This window comes from Poecile atricapillus, assembly GCF_030490865.1.
Source record: "Poecile atricapillus isolate bPoeAtr1 chromosome 32 unlocalized genomic scaffold, bPoeAtr1.hap1 SUPER_32_unloc_5, whole genome shotgun sequence".
In the NCBI taxonomy this organism is placed as follows: Eukaryota; Metazoa; Chordata; class Aves; order Passeriformes; family Paridae; genus Poecile; species Poecile atricapillus.
In genome coordinates, this window is record NW_026708985.1 from 47608 (window position 1) to 71673 (window position 24066).

The window sequence follows — 24066 nt, forward strand, 5'->3', positions numbered from 1 at the left end:
GAGAGGTACTGGGAGCACTGGGAGCAACTGGGAGCACTGGGGGGGACTGGGAAGGGACTGGGAGGCACTGGGAGGTGACACTGGGGGATACTGGGAGGCACTGGGGGATACTGGGAGGCACTGGGGGATACTGGGAGGGACTGGAGTGACCCCCGTGTCCCCCCCCAGTGCCACCATGAGCCCCCGGCCGCTGCTGCTGCTGCTGCTGCTGCCGCCAGGTACTGGGAGGGGCTGGGGGCTTACTGGTTTATACTGGTTTGGGCTTTTTCCTTACTGGTTTGGGCTTTTTCCTTACTGGTTTGGGGGCTGGGGGCACTGGGAGGGACTGGGAGGGACTGGGAGGGACTGGGAGCCCCAAATTCTCCTTTAATGTCCTCAAAGAGACCCCAAAACCCCCAAAATAACCCCAAAAAATCCAAAATAAATAAAAAAAAATCCCAAAAACCCAAAAAATTCCCCAAATCCTCCCAAAAATTCCCAAAATCCCCCAAAATCCCCCCAAAATTCCCTCAAAATCCCAAAAAAACCCCAAGAATCCCCTAAAAACTCCTAAATCCCCCCAAAATTCCCTAAAGAAGCCCCAAAATCCTTCAAAAATCCCCAAAAATTCCCAAAATTCCCCCAAAACTCCAAAACTTCCCCGAAATCGTCCCAAAATTCCCTCAGAACCCCCCGGGATTCCCCAAAGAACCAAAAAATTCCCAAAATTACCCCAAAAAATCCCCAAACCCTCGAAATAACCCAAAAAATTCCCAAAATAACCCCAAAACCTCCCCAAAATTCCCATTTTTAGACCATTATTGACCCCAAATTCCCGTTTTTTTTACCCCAAATCCCATTTTTCATACTCTTAACCCATTTTTTCCCTATTTTTTCTCATTTTTCCCATTTTTCCCGTTTTCCCAGGAATTCTGGGCCACTCTGAGACCCCAAAACCCCCCAAAACCTCCCCAAATCCCCATTTTTTTGACCCCAAACCCCGTTTTTTCCCATTTTTCCCACTCCTAACCCAGTTTTTTCCCCGTTTTTTCTCACTTTTCCCATTTTTCCCATTTTCCCAGGAATCCTGGGCTGCTCTGAGACCCCAAAACCCCCCAAAATTCCCATTTTTAGACCATTATTGACCCCAAATCCCCATTTTTTTGACCCCAAATCCCATTTTTTCCCATTTTTCCCATTCCTAACCCAGTTTTTTCTCTGTTTTTTCTCACTTTTCCCATTTTTCCCCTTTTCCCAGGAATTCTGGCTGCCTCCTGGGCCACTCTGAGACCCCAAAACCCCCCAAAATTCCCATTTTTGGACCATTATTCACCCCAAACCCCATCCTATGAACTCCTAACCCATTTTTTTCCCGTTTTTTCTCACTTTTCCCATTTTTCCCCTTTTCCCAGGACTCCTGGCCGCCTCCTGGGCCGCCTGGATGCCCCCGGCGGTGTCGGGATTATCGGGATCCTGCGTTTCCATCCCGTGCCGTTTCTCCTTCCCCGAGGAGCTGCGCCCGGGCTCGGTCCAGGGGCTCTGGTTCTTTGGGAGCCCCTACCCCCGCAGTTACCCCCCGGTGGTGGCTCGGTCCCGCCCCGGGGGCGTCCACGAGAGCTTCTCCGGCCGCGCTCGGCTCCTGGGGGATCCGGGAATTCGGGATTGTTCCCTGGAATTGGGACCCCCCCTGAGCCCGGAGCTGGCCGGGCGTTATTACTTCAGGGGGGACCTGGGGGGGTACAACCAGTACAGCTTCAGCGAGCACACCACGCTCCAGGTGCTGGGTGAGTGGAGATCTGGGAATTTGGGAATTCTGGGAATTTTGGGGATTTTTTTGGGAATTTTTCCCATTTTTTTTCGATTTTTTGGGGATTTTTTTTCGAATTTTTTTCGATTTTTTTTGGATTTTTTTCGGATTTTTTTCTGAATTTTTTGGATTTTTTTGTGGATTTTTTGGGGTATTTTTTAGGGATTTTTTGGGATTTTTTTCGATTTTTTTTTGATTTTTTTTCGATTTTTTTGGGAATTTTTTGGGATTTTTTTGGATTTTTTTTCGATTTTATTCACATTTTTTTGGGATTTTTTGGGGCATTTTTTAGGGATTTTAAGGGGATTTTTGGGAATTTTTTTTGATTTTTCTCGAATTTTTTGGGGTTTTTTTTCGATTTTTTTTCGATTTTTTTTCCATTTTTTTCCATTTTTTTTCCATTTTTTTTCCATTTTTTTTAATTTCTTTCCCGATTTTTTTTTCTTTTTCCTGGATTTTTTTAGGGGATTTTTTGGGATTTTTTTGGGGGTTGTTTTTATCCCGGGGGGGTCCACGAGAGCTTCTCCGGCCGCGCTCGGCTCCTGGGGGATCCGGGAATTCGGGATTGTTCCCTGGAATTGGGACCCCCCCTGAGCCCGGAGCTGGCCGGGCGTTATTACTTCAGGGGGGACCTGGGGGGGTACAACCAGTACAGCTTCAGCGAGCACACCACGCTCCAGGTGCTGGGTGAGTGGAGATCTGGGAATTCTGGGAATTTTGGGAATTTTTGGGAATTTTTTGGGAATTTTTCCCATTTTTTTTGGATTTTTTTTTTATTTTTTTCGATTTTTTTTCGATTTTTTTTCGATTTTTTTCGGATTTTTTTTGGATTTTTTTCTGAATTTTTTGGATTTTTTTCTGGATTTTTTGGTTTTTTTTTTAGGGATTTTAAGGGGATTTTTTGGGATTTTTTTGGATTTTTTTCGAATTTTTTCGGATTTTTTTTCGGATTTTTTGGGGATTTTTTTGGAATTTTTTTGGATTTTATTCAGATTTTTTTGGGATTTTTTGGGGTATTTTTTAGGGATTTTAAGGGGATTTTTGGGAATTTTTCAGGGATTTTTTGAGATTTTTTTGGGGTTTTTTTCGATTTTTTTTCGATTTTTTTCCATTTTTTTTTCATTTTTTTTTCCATTTTTTTCCATTTTTTTTAATTTCTTTCCCGATTTTTTTTTTCATTTTTCCTGGATTTTTTTAGGTGATTTTTTGGGATTTTTTTGGGGGTTGTTTTTATCCCGGGGGGCTCCACGAGAGCTTCTCCGGCCGCGCTCGGCTCCTGGGGGATCCGGGAATTCGGGATTGTTCCCTGGAATTGGGACCCCCCCTGAGCCCGGAGCTGGCCGGGCGTTATTACTTCAGGGGGGACCTGGGGGGGTACAACCAGTACAGCTTCAGCGAGCACACCACGCTCCAGGTGCTGGGTGAGTGGAGATCTGGGAATCTGGGAATTTTGGGAATTTTGGGGAATTTTTTGGGATTTTTTTGGATTTTTTTTCGATTTTTTTTTGAATTTTTTTGGATTTTTTCCCAATTTTTTTCCATTTTTTTTCGAATTTTTTTGGATTTTTTGGGGATTTTTTTCTGAATTTTTTGGATTTTTTTGTGGATTTTTTGGGGTATTTTTTAGGGATTTTAAGGGGATTTTGGGGAATTTTTCAGAGATTTTTTTGGGATTTTTTTGGAATTTTTTTGGATTTTATTCAGATTTTTTGGGGATTTTTTGGGGTATTTTTTAGGGATTTTAAGGGGATTTTTTGGGATTTTTCAGGGATTTTTTGGGATTTTTTGGGGATTTTTTTGGGATATTTTTTCGATTTTTTTTGGAATTTTTTTTGGAATTTTTTTGGATTTTATTCAGATTTTTGGGGGATTTTTTGGGGTATTTTTTAGGGATTTTAAGGAGATTTTGGGATTTTTATTCCCAGGGATGTTTGGGAATTTTTGGGGATTTTTTCAGGGATTTTTCTGGGTTTTTTTGGGGAGGGGGATTTGGGGTTCAGGGGGGACCTGGGGGGGTACAACCAGTACAGCTTCAGCGAGCACACCACGCTCCAGGTGCTGGGTAAGTGAACATTTGGGAATTTGGGAATTTGGGAATTTTTGGGGAATTTTTTGGGATTTTTTCCCATTTTTTTTCGATTTTTTTGGGATTTTTTTTCGAATTTTTTCGAATTTTTTTGGATTTTTTTTGGATTTTTTTCGATTTTTTTTTTATTTTTTTTCGGATTTTTTTGGGATTTTTTTCTGAATTTTTTGGATTTTTTTGTGGATTTTTTGGGAATTTTTTTGGATTTTTTGGGGATTTTTTTTAAATTTTTTTGGATTTTTTTGGGATTTTTTTTTGGATTTTTTTCTGAATTTTTTGGATTTTTTTGGGATTTTTTTTTGGATTTTTTTCTGAATTTTTTGGATTTTTTTGTGGATTTTTTGGGGTAATTTTTAGGGATTTGAAGGGGATTTTTGGGAATTTTTCAGGGATTTTTTTGGATTTTTTTGGATTTTTTTGGAATTTTTTCGAATTTTTTTTGGATTTTTTTGGGATTTTTTTGGAATTTTTTTGGATTTTATTCAGATTTTTTTGGGATTCTTTTGGGGTATTTTTTAGGGATTTTAAGGGGATTTTTGGGAATTTTACAGGGATTTTTGGGGATTTTTTTCGATTTTTTTTCCATTTTTTTCCATTTTTTTTCCATTTTTTTTTAATTTCTTTCCCAATTTATTTTTTATTTTTCCTGGATTTTTTGGAGGGGATTTTTTGGGATGTTTTTGGGGGTTGTTTTTATCCCGGGGGGGCCCACGAGAGCTTCTCCGGCCGCGCTCGGCTCCTGGGGGATCCGGGAATTCGGGATTGTTCCCTGGAATTGGGACCCCCCCTGAGCCCGGAGCTGGCCGGGCGTTATTACTTCAGGGGGGACCTGGGGGGGTACAACCAGTACAGCTTCAGCGAGCACACCACGCTCCAGGTGCTGGGTGAGTGAACATTTGGGAATTTGGGAATTCTGGGAATTTTTGGGAATTTTTTGGGATTTTTTCTGAATTTTTTTCAATTTTATTTGGAATTTTTTTGGATTTTTTTGGGATTTTTTTCGATTTTTTTTCGATTTTTTTTGGATTTTTTTTGGATTTTTTTCTGAATTTTTTGGATTTTTTTCTGGATTTTTTGGGGTTTTTTTTAGGGATTTTAAGGGGATTTTTTGGGATTTTTCAGGGATTTTTTGGGATTTTTTTGGATTTTTTTCGAATTTTTTCGAATTTTTTTGGATTTTTTGGGGATTTTTTTTGGATTTTTTCTGAATTTTTTGGATTTTTTTGAGGATTTCTTGGGGTATTTTTTAGGGATTTTAAGGGGATTTTTGGGAATTTTTCAGGGATTTTTTGGGATTTTTTTCGAATTTTTTCGATTTTTTTTTCGGATTTTTTGGGGATTTTTTTGGAATTTTTTTGGATTTTACTCAGATTTTTTGGGGATTTTTTGGGGTATTTTTTAGGGATTTTAAGGAGATTTTGGGAATTTTATTCCCAGGGATTTTTAGGGAATTTTTGGGGATTTTTTCAGGGATTTTTCTGGGTTTTTTTGGGGAGGGGGATTTGGGGTTCAGGGGGGACCTGGGGGGGTACAACCAGTACAGCTTCAGCGAGCACACCACGCTCCAGGTGCTGGGTAAGTGAACATTTGGGAATTTGGGAATTTGGGAATTTTTGGGGAATTTTTTGGGATTTTTTCCCATTTTTTTTCGATTTTTTTGGGATTTTTTTTCGAATTTTTTCGAATTTTTTTGGATTTTTTTTGGATTTTTTTCGATTTTTTTTTTATTTTTTTTCGGATTTTTTTGGGATTTTTTTCTGAATTTTTTGGATTTTTTTGTGGATTTTTTGGGAATTTTTTTGGATTTTTTTGGGATTTTTTTTTAATTTTTTTGGATTTTTTTGGGATTTATTTTTGGATTTTTTTCTGAATTTTTTGGATTTTTTTGTGGATTTTTTGGGATTTTTTTTGGATGTTTTTGGAATTTTTTCGAATTTTTTTCGGATTTTTTTGGGATTTTTTGGGGTATTTTTTAGGGATTTTAAGGGGATTTTGGGGAATTTTTCAGGGATTTTTTTGGGATTTTGGGGAATTTTTCAGGGATTTTTTTTTTATTTTTTTCGATTTTTTTTTGGATTTTTTTTTTATTTTTTTCAAATTTTTTTTGATTTTTTGGGGGATTTTCTTGGATTTTTTTTAGGGATTTTAAGGGGATTTTGGGATTTTTATTCCCAGGGATTTTTGGGAATTTTTGGGGGACTTTTCGGATTTTTTTTGGAATTTTTCTGAATTTTTTTCAGATTTTTTCTGATTTTTTTCTGATTTTTTTCAAATTTTTTTAAATTTTTTTTTTCGATTTTTTTTTTAAATTTTTTGGGATTTTTTGGGAATTTTTGGGAATTTTTTGGGATTTTTTTGGGATTTTTATTCCCAGGAATTTTTGGGATTTTTCCAGCATTTTTTTGGGTGTAAAAGGAGGAATTTTGGGTGATAAAAAAGGGAATTTTGGGGTACAAAAAGCGTGATTTTGGCTGTGTAAAAAAGGGAATTTTTGAATGACAAAAGTGGGAATTTTTGGGTATAAAAAGAGGAATTTTCAGATGATAAAAAAGGGAATTTTTGGGTATAAAAAGAGCGATTTTGGGAGTGTAAAAAAGAGAATTTTTGGGTATAAAAAGAGGAATTTTCAGATGATAAAAAAGGGAATTTTTGGGGTATAAAAGTGGGAATTTTTGGGCTATAAAAGGGGTATTTTTTGGGTGTAAAACCCCTGATTTTGGCTGTGTAAAAAAGGGAATTTTTGGGGTATAAATGTGGGATTTTTTGGGGTATAAAAGCGGGATTTTTTGAGGTATAAAAGAGGGAATTTTTGGGTATAAAAGTGGGAATTTTTGGGGTACAAAAGCGGGATTTTTTGGATATAAAAATCGCGATTTTGGCTGTGTAAAAAAGGGAATTTTTGGGGTATAAAAGCGGTATTTTTTGGGTGTAAACCCCCTGATTTTGGGTGTGTAAAAGCGGTATTTTTTGGGTGTAAAAACCGTGGGTTTGGGTGTATAAAAAGGGTATTTTTGGGTATAAACCCCCTGATTTTGGGTGTTTTCTCCCCGCAGAGGAGCCGCTGCTGGAGCTGCCGGGGGAGCTGGTGGCCGGCGCCGTGGCCGAGCTGCGCTGCCGCGTTCCGGACTCGTGTCCCCGCCAGCGGCCGCGGCTGCGCTGGGAGGGGGCCCAGGAGCTTCCGGAAGCTTCCGAGCGCGAGTGGCGCGAGGACGCGGCCGGGGCCGCCTCGGTGGTGGCGCGGCTGCGGTTCCGACCCCGGAGAGAGGACGGGGGGCGCAGGGTGGGCTGCCAGGTGACCCTGCCCAACTCCAGCCTGGCCTTCAACGCCGGAATGGCCCTGGATGTGCAGTGTAGGTACAACCAAACACACCTGGGGTACACCTGGGGGGCATCAAAACACACCTGGGGACACCTGGGGTACACCTGGACACACCTGGGGTACACCTGAGATACACCTCAGTACACCTGGACACACCTGGGTACACCTGGGAACACCTGGATACACCTGGACACACCTGGGTACACCTGGGAACACCTGGACACACCTGGGGAGGGGTTCTGGGGGTCCCTGACACACCTGGGGGTACCTGGGGGTCGCTGCCAGGTGACCCTGCCCAACTCCAGCCTCACCTTCAACGCCGGAATGGCGCTCGATGTGCAGTGTAGGTACAGCCGGATACACCTGGACACACCTGGGGTACACCTGGGGTACACCTGGGGACAGCTGGGGTACACCTGAGATACACCTCAGTACACCTGGACACACCTGGGGACACCTGGGGTACACCTGGGGACAGCTGGGGTACACCTGAGATACACCTCAGTACACCTGGACACACCTGGGGACACCTGGGGGGCATCAAAACACACCTGGGGTACACCTGGACACACCTGGGGACACCTGGGGGGCATCAAAACACACCTGGGGTACACCTGGACACACCTGGACACACCTGGGGACACCTGGGGTACACCTGGGGACACCTGGACACACCTGGACACACCTGGGGTACACCTGGATACACCTGGATACACCTGAGATACACCTCAGTACACCTGGACACACCTGGGGACACCTGGACACACCTGGATACACCTGGACACACCTGGGTACACCTGGGGTACACCTGGGTACACCTGGGGTACACCTGGGGTACACCTGGACACACCTGGATACACCTGGGAACACCTGGGGTACACCTGGGCACACCTGGATACACCTGGACACACCTGGGGACAGCTGGGGTACACCTGGGGTACACCTCAGTACACCTGGACACACCTGGATACACCTGGACACACCTGGGGTACACCTGGGTACACCTGGGGAGGGGTTCTGGGGGTCCCTGACACACCTGGGGGTACCTGGGGGTCGCTGCCAGGTGACCCTGCCCAACTCCAGCCTGGCCTTCAACGCCGGAATGGCCCTGGATGTGCAGTGTAGGTACAGCCAGACACACCTGGGGTACACCTGGGGACACCTGGGGGACACCTGGATACACCTGGGGTACACCTGGACACACCTGGATACACCTGGACACACCTGGGGACAGCTGGGGTACACCTGGGGTACACCTCAGTACACCTGGACACACCTGGATACACCTGGACACACCTGGGGTACACCTGGGTACACCTGGGGAGGGGTTCTGGGGGTCCCTGACACACCTGGGGGTACCTGGGGGTCGCTGCCAGGTGACCCTGCCCAACTCCAGCCTGGCCTTCAACGCCGGAATGGCCCTGGATGTGCAGTGTAGGTACAGCCGGACACACCTGGGGACACCTGGGGACACCTGGATACACCTGGGGTACACCTGGACACACCTGGGGGGCATCAAAACACACCTGGGGTACACCTGGACACACCTGGGAACACCTGAGATACACCTCAGTACACCTGGGGACACCTGGACACACCTGGATACACCTGGGGACACCTGGATACACCTGGACACACCTGGACACACCTGGGGACACCTGGGGACACCTGGGGTACACCTGGACACACCTGGACACACCTGGGGAGGGGTCTCTGACACACCTGGCCACATCTGGGCACACCTGGGGGGTCCCTGACTCACCTGAGGAGGTTTTTGGGGGTCCCTGACTCACCTGGGAAGGTTTTTGGGGGTTTCTGACTCACCTGAGGAGGTTTTTGGGGTCCCTGACTCACCTGAGGAGGTTTGGGGAGGTTTTTGGGGTCCCTGACTCACCTGAGGAGGTTTTTTGGGGTCCCTGACTCACCTGGGAAGGTTTTTGGGGGTCCCTGACTCACCTGAGGATGTTTTTGGGGTCCCTGACTCACCTGAGGAGGTTTTTGGGGTCCCTGACTCACCTGGGAAGGTTTTTGGGGGTCCCTGACTCACCTGGGGAGGTTTTGGGGGTCCCTGAGTCACCTGAGGATGTTTTTGGGGTCCCTGACTCACCTGGGGAGGTTTTTGGGGGTCCCTGACTCACCTGAGGAGGTTTGGGGATGTTTTTGGGGTCCCTGACTCACCTGAGGATGTTTTTTGGGGGTCTCTGACTCACCTGGGGAGGTTTTTGGGGGTCTCTGACTCACCTGGGAAGGTTTTTGGGGGTCCCTGACTCACCTGGGAAGGTTTTTGGGGGTCCCTGACTCACCTGAGGATGTTTTTTGGGGGTCTCTGACTCACCTGGGGAGGTTTTTGGGGGTCTCTGACTCACCTGGGAAGGTTTTTGGGGGTCCCTGACTCACCTGGGGAGGTTTTTGGGGTCCCTGACTCACCTGAGGAGGTTTTTTGGGGTCCCTGACTCACCTGAGGAGGCTTTTGGGGGTCCCTGACTCACCTGGGGAGGTTTTTTGGGGTCCCTGACTCACCTGGGAAGGTTTTTGGGGGTCCCTGACTCACCTGAGGATGTTTTTTGGGGTCTCTGACTCACCTGAGGATGTTTTTTGGGGTCCCTGACTCACCTGAGGAGGTTTTTTGGGGTCCCTGACTCACCTGGGGAGGTTTTGGGGGTCCCTGACTCACCTGAGGAGGTTTTGGGGGTCCCTGACTCACCTGGGGAGGTTTGGGGAGGTTTTTTGGGGTCCCTGACTCACCTGGGAAGGTTTTTGGGGGTCCCTGACTCACCTGAGGATGTTTTTGGGGGTCCCTGACTCACCTGGGAAGGTTTTTGGGGGTTTCTGACTCACCTGAGGAGGTTTTTGGGGTCCCTGACTCACCTGGGGAGGTTTGGGGAGGTTTTTTGGGGTCCCTGACTCACCTGGGGAGGTTTTTGGGGGTCCCTGACTCACCTGGGAAGGTTTTTGGGGGTCCCTGACTCACCTGGGGAGGTTTTTGGGGGTCCCTGACTCACCTGGGGAGGTTTTTTGGGTCCCTGACTCACCTGGGAAGGTTTTTGGGGTCCCTGACTCACTTGAGGATGTTTTTGGGGGTCCCTGACTCACCTGAGGAGGTTTGGGGAGGTTTTTGGGGGTCCCTGACTCACCTGGGGAGGTTTTTGGGGTCCCTGACTCACCTGGGGATGTTTTTGGGGTCCCTGACTCACCTGGAGATGTTTTTTGGGGGTCCCTGACTCACCTGAGGAGGTTTTTGGGGGTCCCTGACTCACCTGGGAAGGTTTTTGGGGTCCCTGACTCACCTGAGGATGTTTTTGGGGGTCCCTGACTCACCTGAGGATGTTTTTGGGGTCCCTGACTCACCTGAGGAGGTTTGGGGATGTTTTTGGGGTCCCTGACTCACCTGAGGAGGTTTTTGGGGGTCCCTGACTCACCTGAGGATGTTTTTTGGGGTCCCTGACTCACCTGAGGATGTTTTTGGGGGTCCCTGACTCACCTGGGAAGGTTTTTGGGGGTCCCTGACTCACCTGAGGATGTTTTTTGGGGGTCTCTGACTCACCTGGGGAGGTTTTTGGGGGTCTCTGACTCACCTGGGAAGGTTTTTGGGGGTCCCTGACTCACCTGAGGATGTTTTTTGGGGTCTCTGTCCCCTCCCCCAGACGAGCCGCAGGTGCTGGAGGTGTCGGGCCCCACGGAGGTTCTGGAAGGTTCCGCGGTGGATTTGGGCTGCTCGGCCGAGGGTCGCCCCCCCCCGCTGCTCACCTGGTTCCGGGGGGCTCAGGTGCTGCGGGAGGAGCCGGGGGTGCCCTCGCTGGGGCTGCACCTGGCCCAGGTGAGCCCCCAGGACAGCGGCACCTACACCTGCGTGGCCGAGAACCGGCACGGCCGCAACAACCGGAGCCTGGAGCTGCACGTGGCCTGTGAGAGCTCACCTGGGACACCTGGGGGGAGCTGGGGACACACCTGGGACACCTGGGGCACACCTGGGGGGAGCTGGGGACACCTGGGGGGAGCTGGGGACACACCTGGGACACCTGGGGACACACCTGGGGGGAGCTGGGGACACACCTGGGGGGAGCTGGGGACACACCTGGGGGGAGCTGGGGACACACCTGGGGGGAGCTGGGGACACCTGGGACACACCTGGGGACACCAAAAATACACCTGGGACACCTGGGGACACACCTGGGGACACCAAAAAGACACCTGGGGACATTTGGGGACACCTGGGGGCACATCTGGGAAATCACCTGTCTCACCTGTCCATGTGTCACCTGTGTCACCTCCCACCTGTCTCACCTGTCCCCTCCCCCACAGACTCCCCGCGCCCCCCGGTGCTCAATGGCACCCTGTGGGTGCTGGCAGGTGAGCAGGTGTCCCTCACCTGCCCAGTGTCACCTGTCCAATGTCACCTGTGTCACCTGTCCAATGTCACCTGTGTCACCTGTCCATATCTCACCTGTCTCACCTGTCTGATCTCACCTGTCCACAGACTCCCCGCGCCCCCCGGTGCTCAATGGCACCCTGTGGGTGCTGGCAGGTGAGCAGGTGTCCCTCACCTGCCCAGTGTCACCTGTGTCACCTGTGTCACCTCACACCTGTCTCACCTGTGTCACCTGTCTGATCTCACCTGTCCACAGACTCCCCGCGCCCCCCGGTGCTGAACGGCACCCTGTGGGTGCTGGCAGGTGAGCAGGTGTCCCTCACCTGCCCAGTGTCACCTGTCCAATGTCACCTGTGTCACCTGTCCAATGTCACCTGTGTCACCTGTCCATATCTCACCTGTCTGATCTCACCTGTCTCACCTGTCTCACCTGTCTCACCTGTCTGATCTCACCTGTCCCCTCCCCCACAGACTCCCCGCGCCCCCCGGTGCTGAACGGCACCCTGTGGGTGCTGGCAGGTGAGCAGGTGTCCCTCACCTGCCCAGTGTCACCTGTCCAATGTCACCTGTCCAATGTCACCTGTCCAATGTCACTGTCACCTGTCCAGTGTCACCTGTCTGATCTCACCTGTCTCACCTGTCCACAGACTCCCCACGCCCTCCAGTGCTCAATGGCACCCTGTGGGTGCTGGCAGGTGAGCAGGTGTCCCTCACCTGCCCAGTGTCACCTGTCCAATGTCACCCATCCAGTATCACCTGTGTCACCTGTCCAATGTCACTGTCACCTGTGTCACATCACACCTGTCTCACCTGTGTCACCTGTCTGATCTCACCTGTGTCACCTGTCCACAGACTCCCCGCGCCCCCCGGTGCTGAACGGCACCCTGTGGGTGCTGGCAGGTGAGCAGGTGTCCCTCACCTGCGGCGCCCGCAGCCACCCCGCCCCCATCGTCACCCTGAGCCGCGGGCGCCGCGTTTTGGCCGCCGCCGTCTACGAGGCGCAGGTGACGCTGCAGGTGCCGCAGGCCTCACCTGGCGACGCCGGGGAGTACCTGTGCAGGGCAGAGAACCAGCACGGGGAGAGCAGCCTGGCCTTCAACCTCACCGTGGAGTGTGAGCACGAAAATGGGGTGAAAAACCGGGATTTTGGGAAAAAACGGGGAAAAATGGGAAAAAACGGGGAAAAAATGGGGGAAAAATGGGGATTTTGGGAAAAGAATGGGGAAAAAGAGGGGGTTTTGGGGGGAAAAGGGCAGCGAGAGCAGCCTGGCCTTCGACCTCACCGTGGAGTGTGAGTTTTGGGGGAAAAAACTGGGATTTTGGGAAAAAACGGGGAAAAAATGGGAAAAAATGGGGAAAAATGGGGATTTTGGGGTAAAAAACCAGGTAAAAAATGGGGAGTACCTGTGCAGGGCAGAGAACCTGCACGGGGAGAGCAGCCTGGCCTTCAACCTCACCGTGGAGTGTGAGTTTTGGGGGAAAAAAATGGGATTTGGGGAAAAAACGGGGGAAAATGGGAAAAAACGGGGAAAAAATGGGAAAAAATTGAGTTTTTGGGGAGAAAAATGGGGGAAAATGGGGAAAAAGAGGGGGTTTTGGGGGGAAAAGGGACAGGGAGAGCAGCCTGGCCTTCGACCTCACCGTGGAGTGTGAGTTTTGGGGGAAAAAAACGGGATTTTGGGAAAAAACGGGGGAAAAATTGGATTTTGGGGTGAAAAATGGGGATTTTGGGAGGGAAAATTGGGGAATTCTCCCCCACCCAGTGTCCCCAATGTCCCCAAACCACCCAACCCTCTGTCCCTTCCCTCCCTAGAGACCCCAGACCCCTCAAAACACCCCAAAACATCCCAAAAACACCAAAATCACCCCAAAATCACCCATTTTCACCCCCAGACCCCCCGGTGGTGCTCCCCGAGTCCCGCTGCTCCCCGCTGCCCCAGGGCTCCGCTCGCTGCGTCTGCGCCCCCCAAAACCCAAACAACCCACCCAAAACACCCGAAATCACCCCAAAACACCCAAAACACCCCCAAAACACCCAAAAACACCCAAAAACACCCAAAACCAGCCAAAATCCCCTGAAATCACCCCATTTTTTGTCCCCAGACCCTCCCGTGGTGCTCCCCGAGTCCCGCTGCTCCCCTCTGCCCCAGGGCTCCGCTCGCTGCGTCTGCGCCCCCCAAATAGCCCCAAAACACCCCAAAATCGATCCAAAACTCCCCAAATTCCTCCAAAAACACCCAAAATCCCCCGAATTCACCCCAAAATCCCTCATTTTCTCACCCAGACCCTCCCGTGGTGCTCCCCGAGTCCCGCTGCTCCCCTCTGCCCCAGGGCTCCGCTCACTGCGTCTGCGCCCCCAAACCCCAAATACCCACCCAAATCACCCCAAAATCACCCGAAATCACCCCAAAACACCCAAAATCCCCCGAATTCACCCCAAAATCCCTCATTTTCTATCCCCAGACCCCCCGGTGGTGCTCCCCGAGTCCCGCTGCTCCCCGCTGCCCCAGGGCTCCGCTCGCTGCGTCTGCGCCCCCCAAACCCCAAACAACCCACCCAAAACACCCCAAAATCACCCGAAATCACCCCAAAACAGCCAAAATCCCCCGAATTCACCCCAAAACACCCCATTTTCTATCCTCAGACCCCCCGGTGGTGCTCCCCGAGTCCCGCTGCTCCCCGCTGCCCCAGGGCTCCGCTCGCTGCGTCTGCGCCCCCCAAACCCCAAACAACCCACCCAAAACACCCCAAAAACACCTGAAATCACCCCAAAACACCCGAAATCCCTGGAAATCACCCCAAAATCCCTCATTTTCTATCCCCAGACCCCCCGGTGGTGCTCCCCGAGTCCCGCTGCTCCCCGCTGCCCTAGGGCTCCGCTCGCTGCGTCTGCGCCCCCAAACCCCAAATACCCACCCAAAACACCCGAAAATCACCCCAAAACCACCCAAAACACCCCCAAAACACCCAAAACCAGCCCAAATCACCCCGAAATCACCCGAATTCACCCCAAAATCCCTCATTTTCTATCCCCAGACCCTCCCGTGGTGCTCCCCGAGTCCCGCTGCTCCCTGCTGCCCCAGGGCTCCGCTCGCTGCGTCTGCGCCCCCCAAACCCCAAATACCCACCCAAAACACCCGAAAATCACCCCAAAACCACCCAAAACACCCCCAAAACACCCAAAACCAGCCCAAATCACCCCGAAATCACCCGAATTCACCCCAAAATCCCTCATTTTCTATCCCCAGACCCTCCCGTGGTGCTCCCCGAGTCCCGCTGCTCCCCGCTGCCCCAGGGCTCCGCTCGCTGCGTCTGCGCCCCCCAAACCCCAGAGACCCCCAAAACCCACCCAAGACACCCCAAAAACACCCAAAATCCCCCGAATTCACCCCAAAACACCCCATTTTCTGTCCCTAGACCCCCCGGTGGTGCTCCCCGAGTCCCGCTGCTCCCCGCTGCCCCAGGGCTCCGCTCGCTGCGTCTGCGCCCCCCAAACCCCAAATACCCACCCAAAACACCCCAAAATCACCCCAAAAACACCCGAAATCCCCTGAAATCACCCGAAATCACCCCAAAACACCCAAAATCCCCTGAAATCACCCCATTTTCTGTCCTTAGACCCTCCCGTGGTGCTCCCCGAGTCCCGCTGCTCCCCGCTGCCCCAGGGCTCCGCTCGCTGCGTCTGCGCCCCCCAAACCCCAAACAACCCACCCAAAACACCCCAAAAACACCCGAAATCACCTGAAATCACCCCCAAAACACCCAAAACATCCAAAATCCCCTGAAATCACCCCATTTTCTATCCCCAGACCCCCCGGTGGTGCTCCCCGAGTCCCGCTGCTCCCCGCTGCCCCAGGGCTCCGCTCGCTGCGTCTGCGCCCCCCAAACCCCAAACAACCCACCCAAAACACCCCAAAAACACCCAAAATCCCCTGAAATCACCCCAAAACACCCAAAACACCCAAAATCCCCTGAAATCACCCCATTTTCTGTCCCTAGACCCTCCCGTGGTGCTCCCCGAGTCCCGCTGCTCCCCTCTGCCCCAGGGCTCCGCTCGCTGCGTCTGCGCCCCCCAAACCTCAAACAACCCACCCAAAACACCCCAAATCACCCCAAAAACACCCGAAATCACCCCAAAAACACCCGAAATCACCCGAATTCACCCCAAAATCTCCTCTTTTCACCCCCAGACCCCCCGGTGGTGCTCCCCGAGTCCCGCTGCTCCCCGCTGCCCCAGGGCTCCGCTCGCTGCGTCTGCGCCGCCGCCAAACCCCAAATACCCCCAAAACCCACCCAAAACACCCCAAAATCCCCTGAAATCACCCCAAAACACCCAAAATCCCCGGAATTCACCCCATTTTCTATCCCCAGACCCCCCGGTGGTGCTCCCCGAGTCCCGCTGCTCCCCGCTGCCCCAGGGCTCCGCTCGCTGCGTCTGCGCCGCCGCCGCCGTCCCCGCGCCCTCGGTGACCTTCGAGCTGCCCTCGCTCAACGCCACCGTGGCCGAGGGACACCGGGACTTCGCCCTGACCGGGGGAGGGGCCGGGGTGACCCCCGGGGTGACCCCCGGGTGGCCGGAGGAGCGGCCGGAGCCGTGGTCAGCGCCGTGCTGACCCTGCGAGGGGACCTGGAGCCGCGCCTGGCCGTGCTCTGCGCCGCCACAAACCGGCACGGGCAGGCCCGGGAGCAGCTGAGGTTCCAACATCCAGGTGAGGGGTGGGGACACACCTGGGGACACCTGGGGACAGCTGGGGACACACCTGGGGACACCTGGGGACACCTGGGATACACCTGGACACACCTGGGATACACGTGAACACGTCTGAGCACACCTGGGGACACTTGGGGACACCTGGGGGACACCTGGGGGAGCTGGAATACACCTGGAATACACCTGGACACACCTGGGGACACACCTGGGGACACCTGGGGACAGCTGGGGACACACCTGGACACACCTGGGGACACCTGGGACACCTGGGGACACCTGGGGACACCTGGGATACACCTGGACACACCTGGGGACACCTGGGGACACCTGGGGACACCTGGGATACACCTGGACACACCTGGGGACACCTGGGGACAGCTGGGGACACCTGGGGACACACCTGGGACACACCTGGACACACCTGGAGCCGCGCCTGGCCGTGCTCTGCGCCGCCACAAACCGGCACGGGCAGGCCCGGGAGCAGCTGAGGTTCCCAACATCCAGGTGAGGGGTGGGGACACACCTGGGGACACCTGGGGGGGGCTGGGGACACCTGGGACACACCTGGGACACATCTGGGGGTACCTGGACACACCTGGGGACACCTGGGGGGGCTGGGGACAGCTGGGACACACCTGGGCACACCTGGGGACAGCTGGGACACACCTGGGGACAGCTGGGGACACCTGGGATACACCTGGAGCACACCTGGGGGGGCTGGGACACACCTGGACACACCTGGGGACACCTGGGGACACACCTGGGGACACCTGGGGACACCTGGGGACACACCTGGGGACACCTGGGGACACCTGGGACACACCTGGGGGGTACCTGGGGCACACCTGGAGGAGCTGAGGGGGCTGGGAGACACCTGGGGGACACCTGGGGGATAAACCTGGGGGGGGTCTGGAATACACCTGGACACACCTGGGATACACCAGGGGGGTACCTGGAGCACACCTGGGGGGTCTGGGGGGTACCTGGGACACACCTGGACACACCTGGACACACCTGGGGACACCTGGGGGGTACCTGGAGCACACCTGGGGGGTCTGGGGGGTACCTGGAGCACACCTGGACACACCTGGGGACACCTGGAGCACACCTGGAGGAGCTGAGGGGGGGCTGGGAAACACCTGTGGCACACCTGTGAGACCCCTCCCCCACCCGTGGGACCCCTCCCCCACCCTCGGGAGCCTCACCTGGGGCTCACCTGTGCCTCACCTGTCCCCTCCCCCGCAGCCGGGCTGGTGTGGGCCAAGGTGGGTCCCGTGGGCGCCGTCGTCGCCTTCGCCGTCGTCATCGCCCTCGTCTGTTACCTGAGCCAGAGCCGCCGCAAGTCAGCCCCGCCCCCCGCCGGCCACGCCCACGGGGGGCCACGCCCACCTGGGGGGAGGGGAAACACCCGGGGGGGAGGGGAAATGGGGGGGAGGGGAAATATGGGGCCACGCCCACCTGGGGGGGAGGGGAAACACCCGGGGGGGGGAGGGGAACAAGGGGGGCCACGCCCACCTGGGGGGGAGGGGAAACGGGGGGGAGGGGCAGGTCTGGGGGTGGGGTCAGCTGAGAGGCCACGCCCCACAATTGGACACACCCCAAGAGGCCACGCCCACATTTGCACACGCCCCGATAAAGCCACGCCCACATCCGGGTACCCCCCCGAGGGCCACGCCCATCATGGGACACACCCCTGGGGGCCACGCCCCCTTTTATGCAAATGAACCCTTGACCATGCCCCCACAACAAGCCACACCCGGCCACGCCCATCAGAGGGGAAACTGAGGCACAAAGGGGGAGGTTCAGGGAGGGACAGGGGCGTGGTCAAGCTGACGAGGCCACGCCCCCCCCTCCCCACCCCGCCCCTGCAGGAAGGCGTCGGGGAAGCCCCGCGGTGACCCCGGTGACCCCCCCGGGGGGGCGGGACCCGGAGCCACGCCCCCTGCAGGTGAGGGGGTGGGGGAGGGGCGGTCGGAGAGGGTGGGGGAGGGGATTTGGGGCCACGGGGGGGTCCCAGTGACCCCGGCGTGACCCCGCCCCTCCCCCAGGCGCGGTGGCTGCGCGGCGCCGTGGGGCGCTGGGCGCTGGGGGTGGGGGAGGGGCCGGCGGCGCCCCCCGAACCCGCCCCTCCCCCCAAACCCGCCCGGGGACCCCCCGAGGAGCCCCCGAATACGCCGAGATCCGCGTCAAGTGACCACGCCCACCCACCCCCGGGACCACGCCCACCGAGCCTGGACCACGCCCACCGAGCCTGGACCACGCCCACATCACCCGGGACCACGCCCACATCGTACAGACCACGCCCACATCACCCGGGACCACGCCCACATCGTACAGACCACGCCCACCCACCCCCGGGACACGCCCACTGCGACTGGACCACGCCCACTGCACCCGGACCACGCCCACCGAGCCCAAACCATGCCCACATTATCCTGACCACGCCCACTTCGTCCAGACCACGCCCACTTATCCACTCTGGGCCACGCCCACCTGGCCACGCCCGTTTTCGGTTGACCACGCCCATTCCCCTGTCAGCCACGCCCATTTTCCGACCACGCCCACCCACTGTGACCACGCCCACTTTCCAGCTTTCGGCCACGCCCACGCGCCGTGACCACGCCCATATTGCCTGGGCCACGCCCATTCCGCTCAGACCACGCCCCACCCTGGCCAGAACCACGCCCACTTCTCCCAGCCACGCCCACCGTGACACACCCATTTCCCTGACCACGCCCACTTCGCTCAGACCACGCCCTTTTCATCTCCCGGCCACGCCCACCTCCGTGGCCACGCCCACTCCACTCAGACCACGCCCAATTCCCTCCATGGCCACACCCACTCCATTCAGACCACGCCCATTTTCCCTCTCCCACCACACCCCCCTTGTGGCCACGCCCACTTTGCTCAGACCACGCCCATCCCCCTCCTGGTCACGCCCATCCACTCAGACCACGCCCATTTCCCTCCTGGCCACGCCCACACAACTCAGACACGCCCATTCCCTCTCCTGGCCACGCCCTCTCCACTCAGACCACGCCCATTTCCCTCCTGGCCACGCCCACTCCACTCAGACCACGCCCATTTCCCTCCTGGCCACACCCACTTTGCTCAGACCACGCCCATTTCCCTCCTGGCCACGCCCACTTTGCTCAGACCACGCCCATTTCCCTCCTGGCACGCCCCACTCCACTCAAACCACGCCCATTTCCCTCCTGGCCACGCCCCCGGGCACTTCCGGACACGCCCCCAAGCCCCGCCCCCTCCCTCGTTGTTAATTATTTATTGCTCCTCATTAACGAGCCCCTCCCCCATCAATAAAAGCGGCCACGCCCCCCCCGGGGGCTCCGCCCAAATTCCGGGAAATCCCGGGAATCTCTGTCGGATTGGTCGGGAATTTTGGGGAATTTGGATTTATTTGGAATTTTTGGGAATTTTGGAATTTTTGGGATTTATTTGGAATTTTTTGAGAATTTTTGGGATTTTTGGGATTTAATTTGGGAATTTTTGGGATTCATTGGAATTTTGGGAATTTTGGGGGAATTTTGGGATTTATTTGGGAATTTTTGGGAATTTTGGGAATTTGGATTTATTTGGGAATTTTTGGAGAATTTTTTGGGAATTTTGGATTTATTTGGGATTTTTGGATTTTGGGATTTTGGATTTATTTGGGATTTTGGGAATTTTTGGGGAATTTTTGGATTTATTTGGAATTTTTGAGAATTTTATTGGGAATTTTGGGATTTATCTGGGAATTTTTGGGTTTTAATTTGGGAATTTTTGGGAATTTTGGGGATTTATTTGGGAATTTTTGGGATTTTTCGGGAATTTTGGATTTATTTGGGAATTTTGGGGAATTTTTTGGGATTTTTGGGATTTGGGATTTTTGGGATTTATTTGGGAATTTTTGGGAATTTTTGGGATTTATTTGGGAATTTTGGGAATTTTGGGGAATTTTTGGATTTATTGAGGATTTATTGGGATTTATTTGAATTTATTGGGATTTATCGGGGATTTTTGGGGAATTTTTGGGATTTATTGAGGATTTATTGGGATTTATTTGAATTTATCGGGGATTTTGGGGATTTTTGGGATTTATTTGTGGAATTTTGGGATTTAATTGAGGATTTATTGGGATTTATTTGGATTTATTGGGACTTTTTGGGGATTTGTTGGGAATTTTTGGGGGTTTTGGGGATTAATTCCGGAGCTTTTTCCTGATTTTCCCCCAATTCCCGATTTTTCCCACCCCAAAATTCCCGATTTTTCCTCCCCCAAAATTCCCGATTTTCCCCCCAAAATCCCAACTTTTCCTCCCCCAAAATTCCCAATTTTTCCTCCCTGAAATTCCCGGTTTTTCCTCTCCCCCAAAATTCCCGATTTTTCCCCCCCAAAATTCTCGATTTTCCCCCCAAAATTCCCGAATTTTCCCCCCAAAATTCCCGACTTTTCCCCCCAAGATTCCCGACTTTTCCCCCCGAAAATCCCGATTTTTCCTCCCTAAAATTCCCGATTTTTCCCCCCCAAAATTCCCCATTTTTCCCCCCAAAATTCCAACTTTTCCCCCTCAAAATTCCCGAATTTTCCTCTCCAAATTCCCGACTTTTTCCCCCCCCAAGATTCCGACTTTTCCCCCCCAAAATTCCCGACTTTTCCCCCCAAGATTCCCGACTTTCCCCCCGAAAATCCCGAATTTTCCCCCCCAAAATTCCCGACTTTTCCCCCCCAAAATTCCCGACTTTTCCTCCCCAAAATTCCCGACTTTTCCTCCCCCGAAATTCCCGATTTTCCCCCCAAAATTCCCGACTTTCCTCCCTAAAATTCCCGACTTTTATCCCTCAAATTCCCAATTTTTCCTTCCATTTTTCCCCCAAATTCCCGATTTCCCCCCCCCAAAATTCCCGATTTTTCCCCCAATTTTTCCCATTTTTTCCCGATTTTTTCCCGATTTTTCCTCCCCTCCCCCCTCCCCAAATTCCCGATTTTCCCCCAATTTTTCCCATTTTTCTCCCGATTTTTTTCCCGATTTTTCCCGCCCCTCCCCCCTCCCCAAATTCCCGATTTTTCCCCCAATTTTTCCCATTTTCCCCCCGATTTTTCCCCGATTTCCCCCGCCCCTCCCCCACCCCCAAATTCCCGATTTTTCCCCCCAAAAAATCCCGATTTTTTTTATTCCCCCTCCCCCCTCTCCCTTCTCCTTCCGGCCCCTCCCCCTCCCCCTCCCCCTCTCCCGGAACCTCCTCCCCTCCCCCCCCCTTTTCCCTCCCTCCCATTTCCGCTTCCTCCTCCTCCTCCCCTCGCCCCTCCCCCCCCGTCCCCGCCCCTCCCCCCTCCCCCCCCTCCGCCCCTCCCCCCCCTCCGCCGCCGCCATCGCCGTCGCCGCTCCGCGCGCGGGACCCCTCCCCCACCCCCGGGCCGAGTCGCGATAGTCGCGAGAGGAGGAGGAGGAAGAGGAGGGAGAGGGAGGGGGAGGGGGAGGGGGGGAGGGGCGGGGGTGGGGGGAGGGGGGGGGAAAGCGGCGACCCCCCCCCCTCAAAACCCCCCCAAAAAAACCCCAAAAAAACCCAAAAAAAAACCCAGCGGAGGGGGAGGGGGGGGAGGGGAGGAGGAGGAGGAGGAGGGAGGGGGGAGGGGGGAGGGGAGACCCCCCCTCCCCGCGAGGAGGAGGAAGGAGGGGGGGTGGGGGGAGGGGCGCACGTGACGCTGTTTGGCCCCGTGACCGGACCCGCCAAAAAAAAAAAAAAAAACCCCTAAAAAAAAAACCCCTCCCCCACCCTCCCCTCCCCCACCCTCCCCTCCCCCACCCAGCCCCTCCCCCACCCCCAATTTTAATTCTCTTTCCCCTCCCCCCCCCACCCCTCCCCCCCCCTTCCCGATTTGGGATTTTTTATTTTTTTTTTTAAATCGTCGCTGCCGCCCCTCCCCCACCCCCCCCACCCGATATCGCGACAGCCCCTCCCCCACCCCCCCCGATATCGCGACAGCCCCTCCCCCACCCCATGGACATGCTGGACCCCGGGCTGGACTCGGCCGCAGGCTCCGCCCCCAGGTGAGGGGTGGGGGAGGGGAGGGGGGAGGGGCAGCCGGGATGGGGGGAGGGGAGGGGACCCCAAATTGGGGGGGAGGGGCCCTAAAATTGGGGGGAATTGGGGGGGGAAGGGAGGGGACCAAATTGGGAGGGGGAGGGGCCCTCAAAATTGGGGGGGGGAGGGGGGGAGGGGCAGCTGGAATTGGGGGGGGAGGGGACCCCCAAACTGGGGGGGGGAGGGGACCCCAAAATGGGGGGGGGGGGGAGGGGCAGCCGAAATTGTTGTGGGGGAGGGGGGGAGGGGACCCCCAAAATCAGGGGGGGGAGGGGCACCCAGATTTGGGGGGGGGGAGGGGAGCCCAAATTTGGGGGGGGGGGGGGGAGGGGAACCCAGATTTGGGGGAGGGGGGGAGGGGGAAAAAGGGACCCCAAACTGTGGGGGAGGGGCACCCAAAATCGGGGGGGGGAGGGGCCCTAAAATTGGGGAGGGGGGAGGGGAAAAAGGGACCCCCAAAATTGGGGGGGGGGAGGGGACCCCAAAATTGGGGGAGGGGGGTCCCAAAAATGCGAAAAATTTGGGGTGGGGGAGGGGCAAAAAAAACCCCCCAAATTTGGGGTGGGGGAGGGGCAAAAAAAAAAAAAACCCCAAAATTTGGGGGGAAAACCCCAAAATTTGGGAATTTTTTGGGAATTCCCAAGTCAGGAGAAGAACCAGGAGAGCGAGGAGGGCGCGGAGCTGCAGGAGGGTGAGCGGGAATTCCCAAAAATCCCGGAATTCCGGGAATTCTGGGGGGGATTCGGGAATTTTGGGGGAATTTTGGGGATTTTGGGGGGAATTTTGGGGGGAATTTGGGGGAGATTTTGGGGCAATTTTGGGAATTTTGGGGGGATTTTAGAGGAATTTGGGGAATTTTTGGGAATTTGGGGGGAAATCTGGGAATTTGGGGAGAATTTGGGGAATTTTGGGAATTTGGGGAAGAATTTGGGGGATTTTGGGGAGGATTTGGGGGAAGTTTGGGAATTTTGGGGAATTTTGGGGGAATTTTGGGGAGATTTTGGGGGAGATTTTGGGGAGGATTTAGGATTTTTGGGAATTTTGGGGGGATTTTAGAGGAATTTGGGGAGAATTTTGGGAATTTTGGGGGGAAATCCGGGAATTTGGGGAGAATTTGGGGAATTTTGGGAATTTGGGGAAGAATTTGGGGGAATTTTGGGGAGGATTTGGGGAAGTTTGGGAATTTTGGGGGAATTTGGGAGGGATTTGGGGAGATTTTGGGAATTTTGGGGGAATTTTGGGAATTTTGGGGGAATTTGGGAATTTTGGGGAAGAATTCAGAATTTGGGGGGAAATCTGGAATTGGGGGGATTTTAGAGGAATTTGGGGGAATTTTGGGAGGGATTTGGGAATTTTGGGGGAGGAATTTGGGAATTTTGGGTGGAATTCTGGGAATTTGGGAGGAATTTGGGGAGGTAATCCGGGAATTCCGGGAGTTTTGGGGGAAATCCGGGAATTTGGGAGATTTTGGGGGATTTTGGGAGAATTTTGGGAATTTTGGGGGGAAATCCGGGAATTTGGGGGGATTTTACGGGAATTTGGGGGAATTTGGGGATGTTTTTGGGATAATTTGGGAATATTTTGAGTTATTTTTTAGGGATATTTTTGGGGTAAATTTGGGATAATTTGGGAATGGTTTTGGGAATATTTCAGGATGTTTTTAGGGTATTTTTGGGATGTTTTTGGGATAATTTGGGATATTTTGAATAATA

At 53.5% G+C, this 24066-nt stretch overlaps 2 protein-coding genes across 3 annotated transcripts; one reads left to right on the forward strand and one right to left on the reverse strand.

Moving 5' to 3' along the window:
• On the forward strand, positions 1-18465 carry LOC131574020 (Schwann cell myelin protein-like). Its single transcript, XM_058828398.1, is given in 11 exon segments — positions 1-218; positions 1392-1763; positions 6926-7222; positions 10836-11096; positions 12413-12673; positions 15932-16130; positions 16163-16269; positions 17517-17613; positions 18147-18219; positions 18320-18437; positions 18440-18465. Coding segments are annotated over 11 exon segments (1854 nt in total). The 5' UTR covers positions 1-175.
• On the reverse strand, positions 7135-8928 carry LOC131574018 (uncharacterized). 2 transcript variants are annotated; one of them, XM_058828395.1, is made up of 9 exons: positions 8871-8928; positions 8718-8819; positions 8488-8655; positions 8386-8425; positions 8196-8332; positions 8083-8102; positions 7629-7680; positions 7388-7554; positions 7160-7242 (listed from the first exon to the last, which is right to left on the reverse strand). In XM_058828395.1, the coding sequence occupies exons 1-9, from the start codon at positions 8921-8923 to the stop codon at positions 7193-7195; spliced, it is 789 nt and encodes a 262-aa protein (XP_058684378.1). In that variant the 5' UTR covers positions 8924-8928; the 3' UTR covers positions 7160-7192. The 2 variants fall into 2 exon arrangements, 1 of the variants encoding a protein (XP_058684378.1); XR_009276340.1 differs by lacking the exons at positions 8083-8102; positions 8386-8425; positions 8488-8655; positions 8718-8819; positions 8871-8928 and having other exon boundaries at positions 7135-7242; positions 7408-7554; positions 7629-7669; positions 8175-8370.
• Positions 18466-24066: the final 5601 nt, after the last annotated feature.

Coding starts and splice junctions, on each gene's coding strand:
- LOC131574018 (XM_058828395.1), bottom strand. CDS start 8,923: ATGTGGCCAGGTGTGTCAGAGACCCCTCCCCAGGTGTGTCCAGGTGTG. Junction 7,681..8,082: donor GTGTGTCCAGGTGTATCCAG/GTGTGCCCAGGT, acceptor GGTGTATCTCAG/GTGTACCCCAGCTGTCCCCA. Junction 7,555..7,628: donor GTGTCCCCAGGTGTGTCCAG/GTGTACTGAGGT, acceptor AGGTGTGTCCAG/GTGTATCCGGCTGTACCTAC.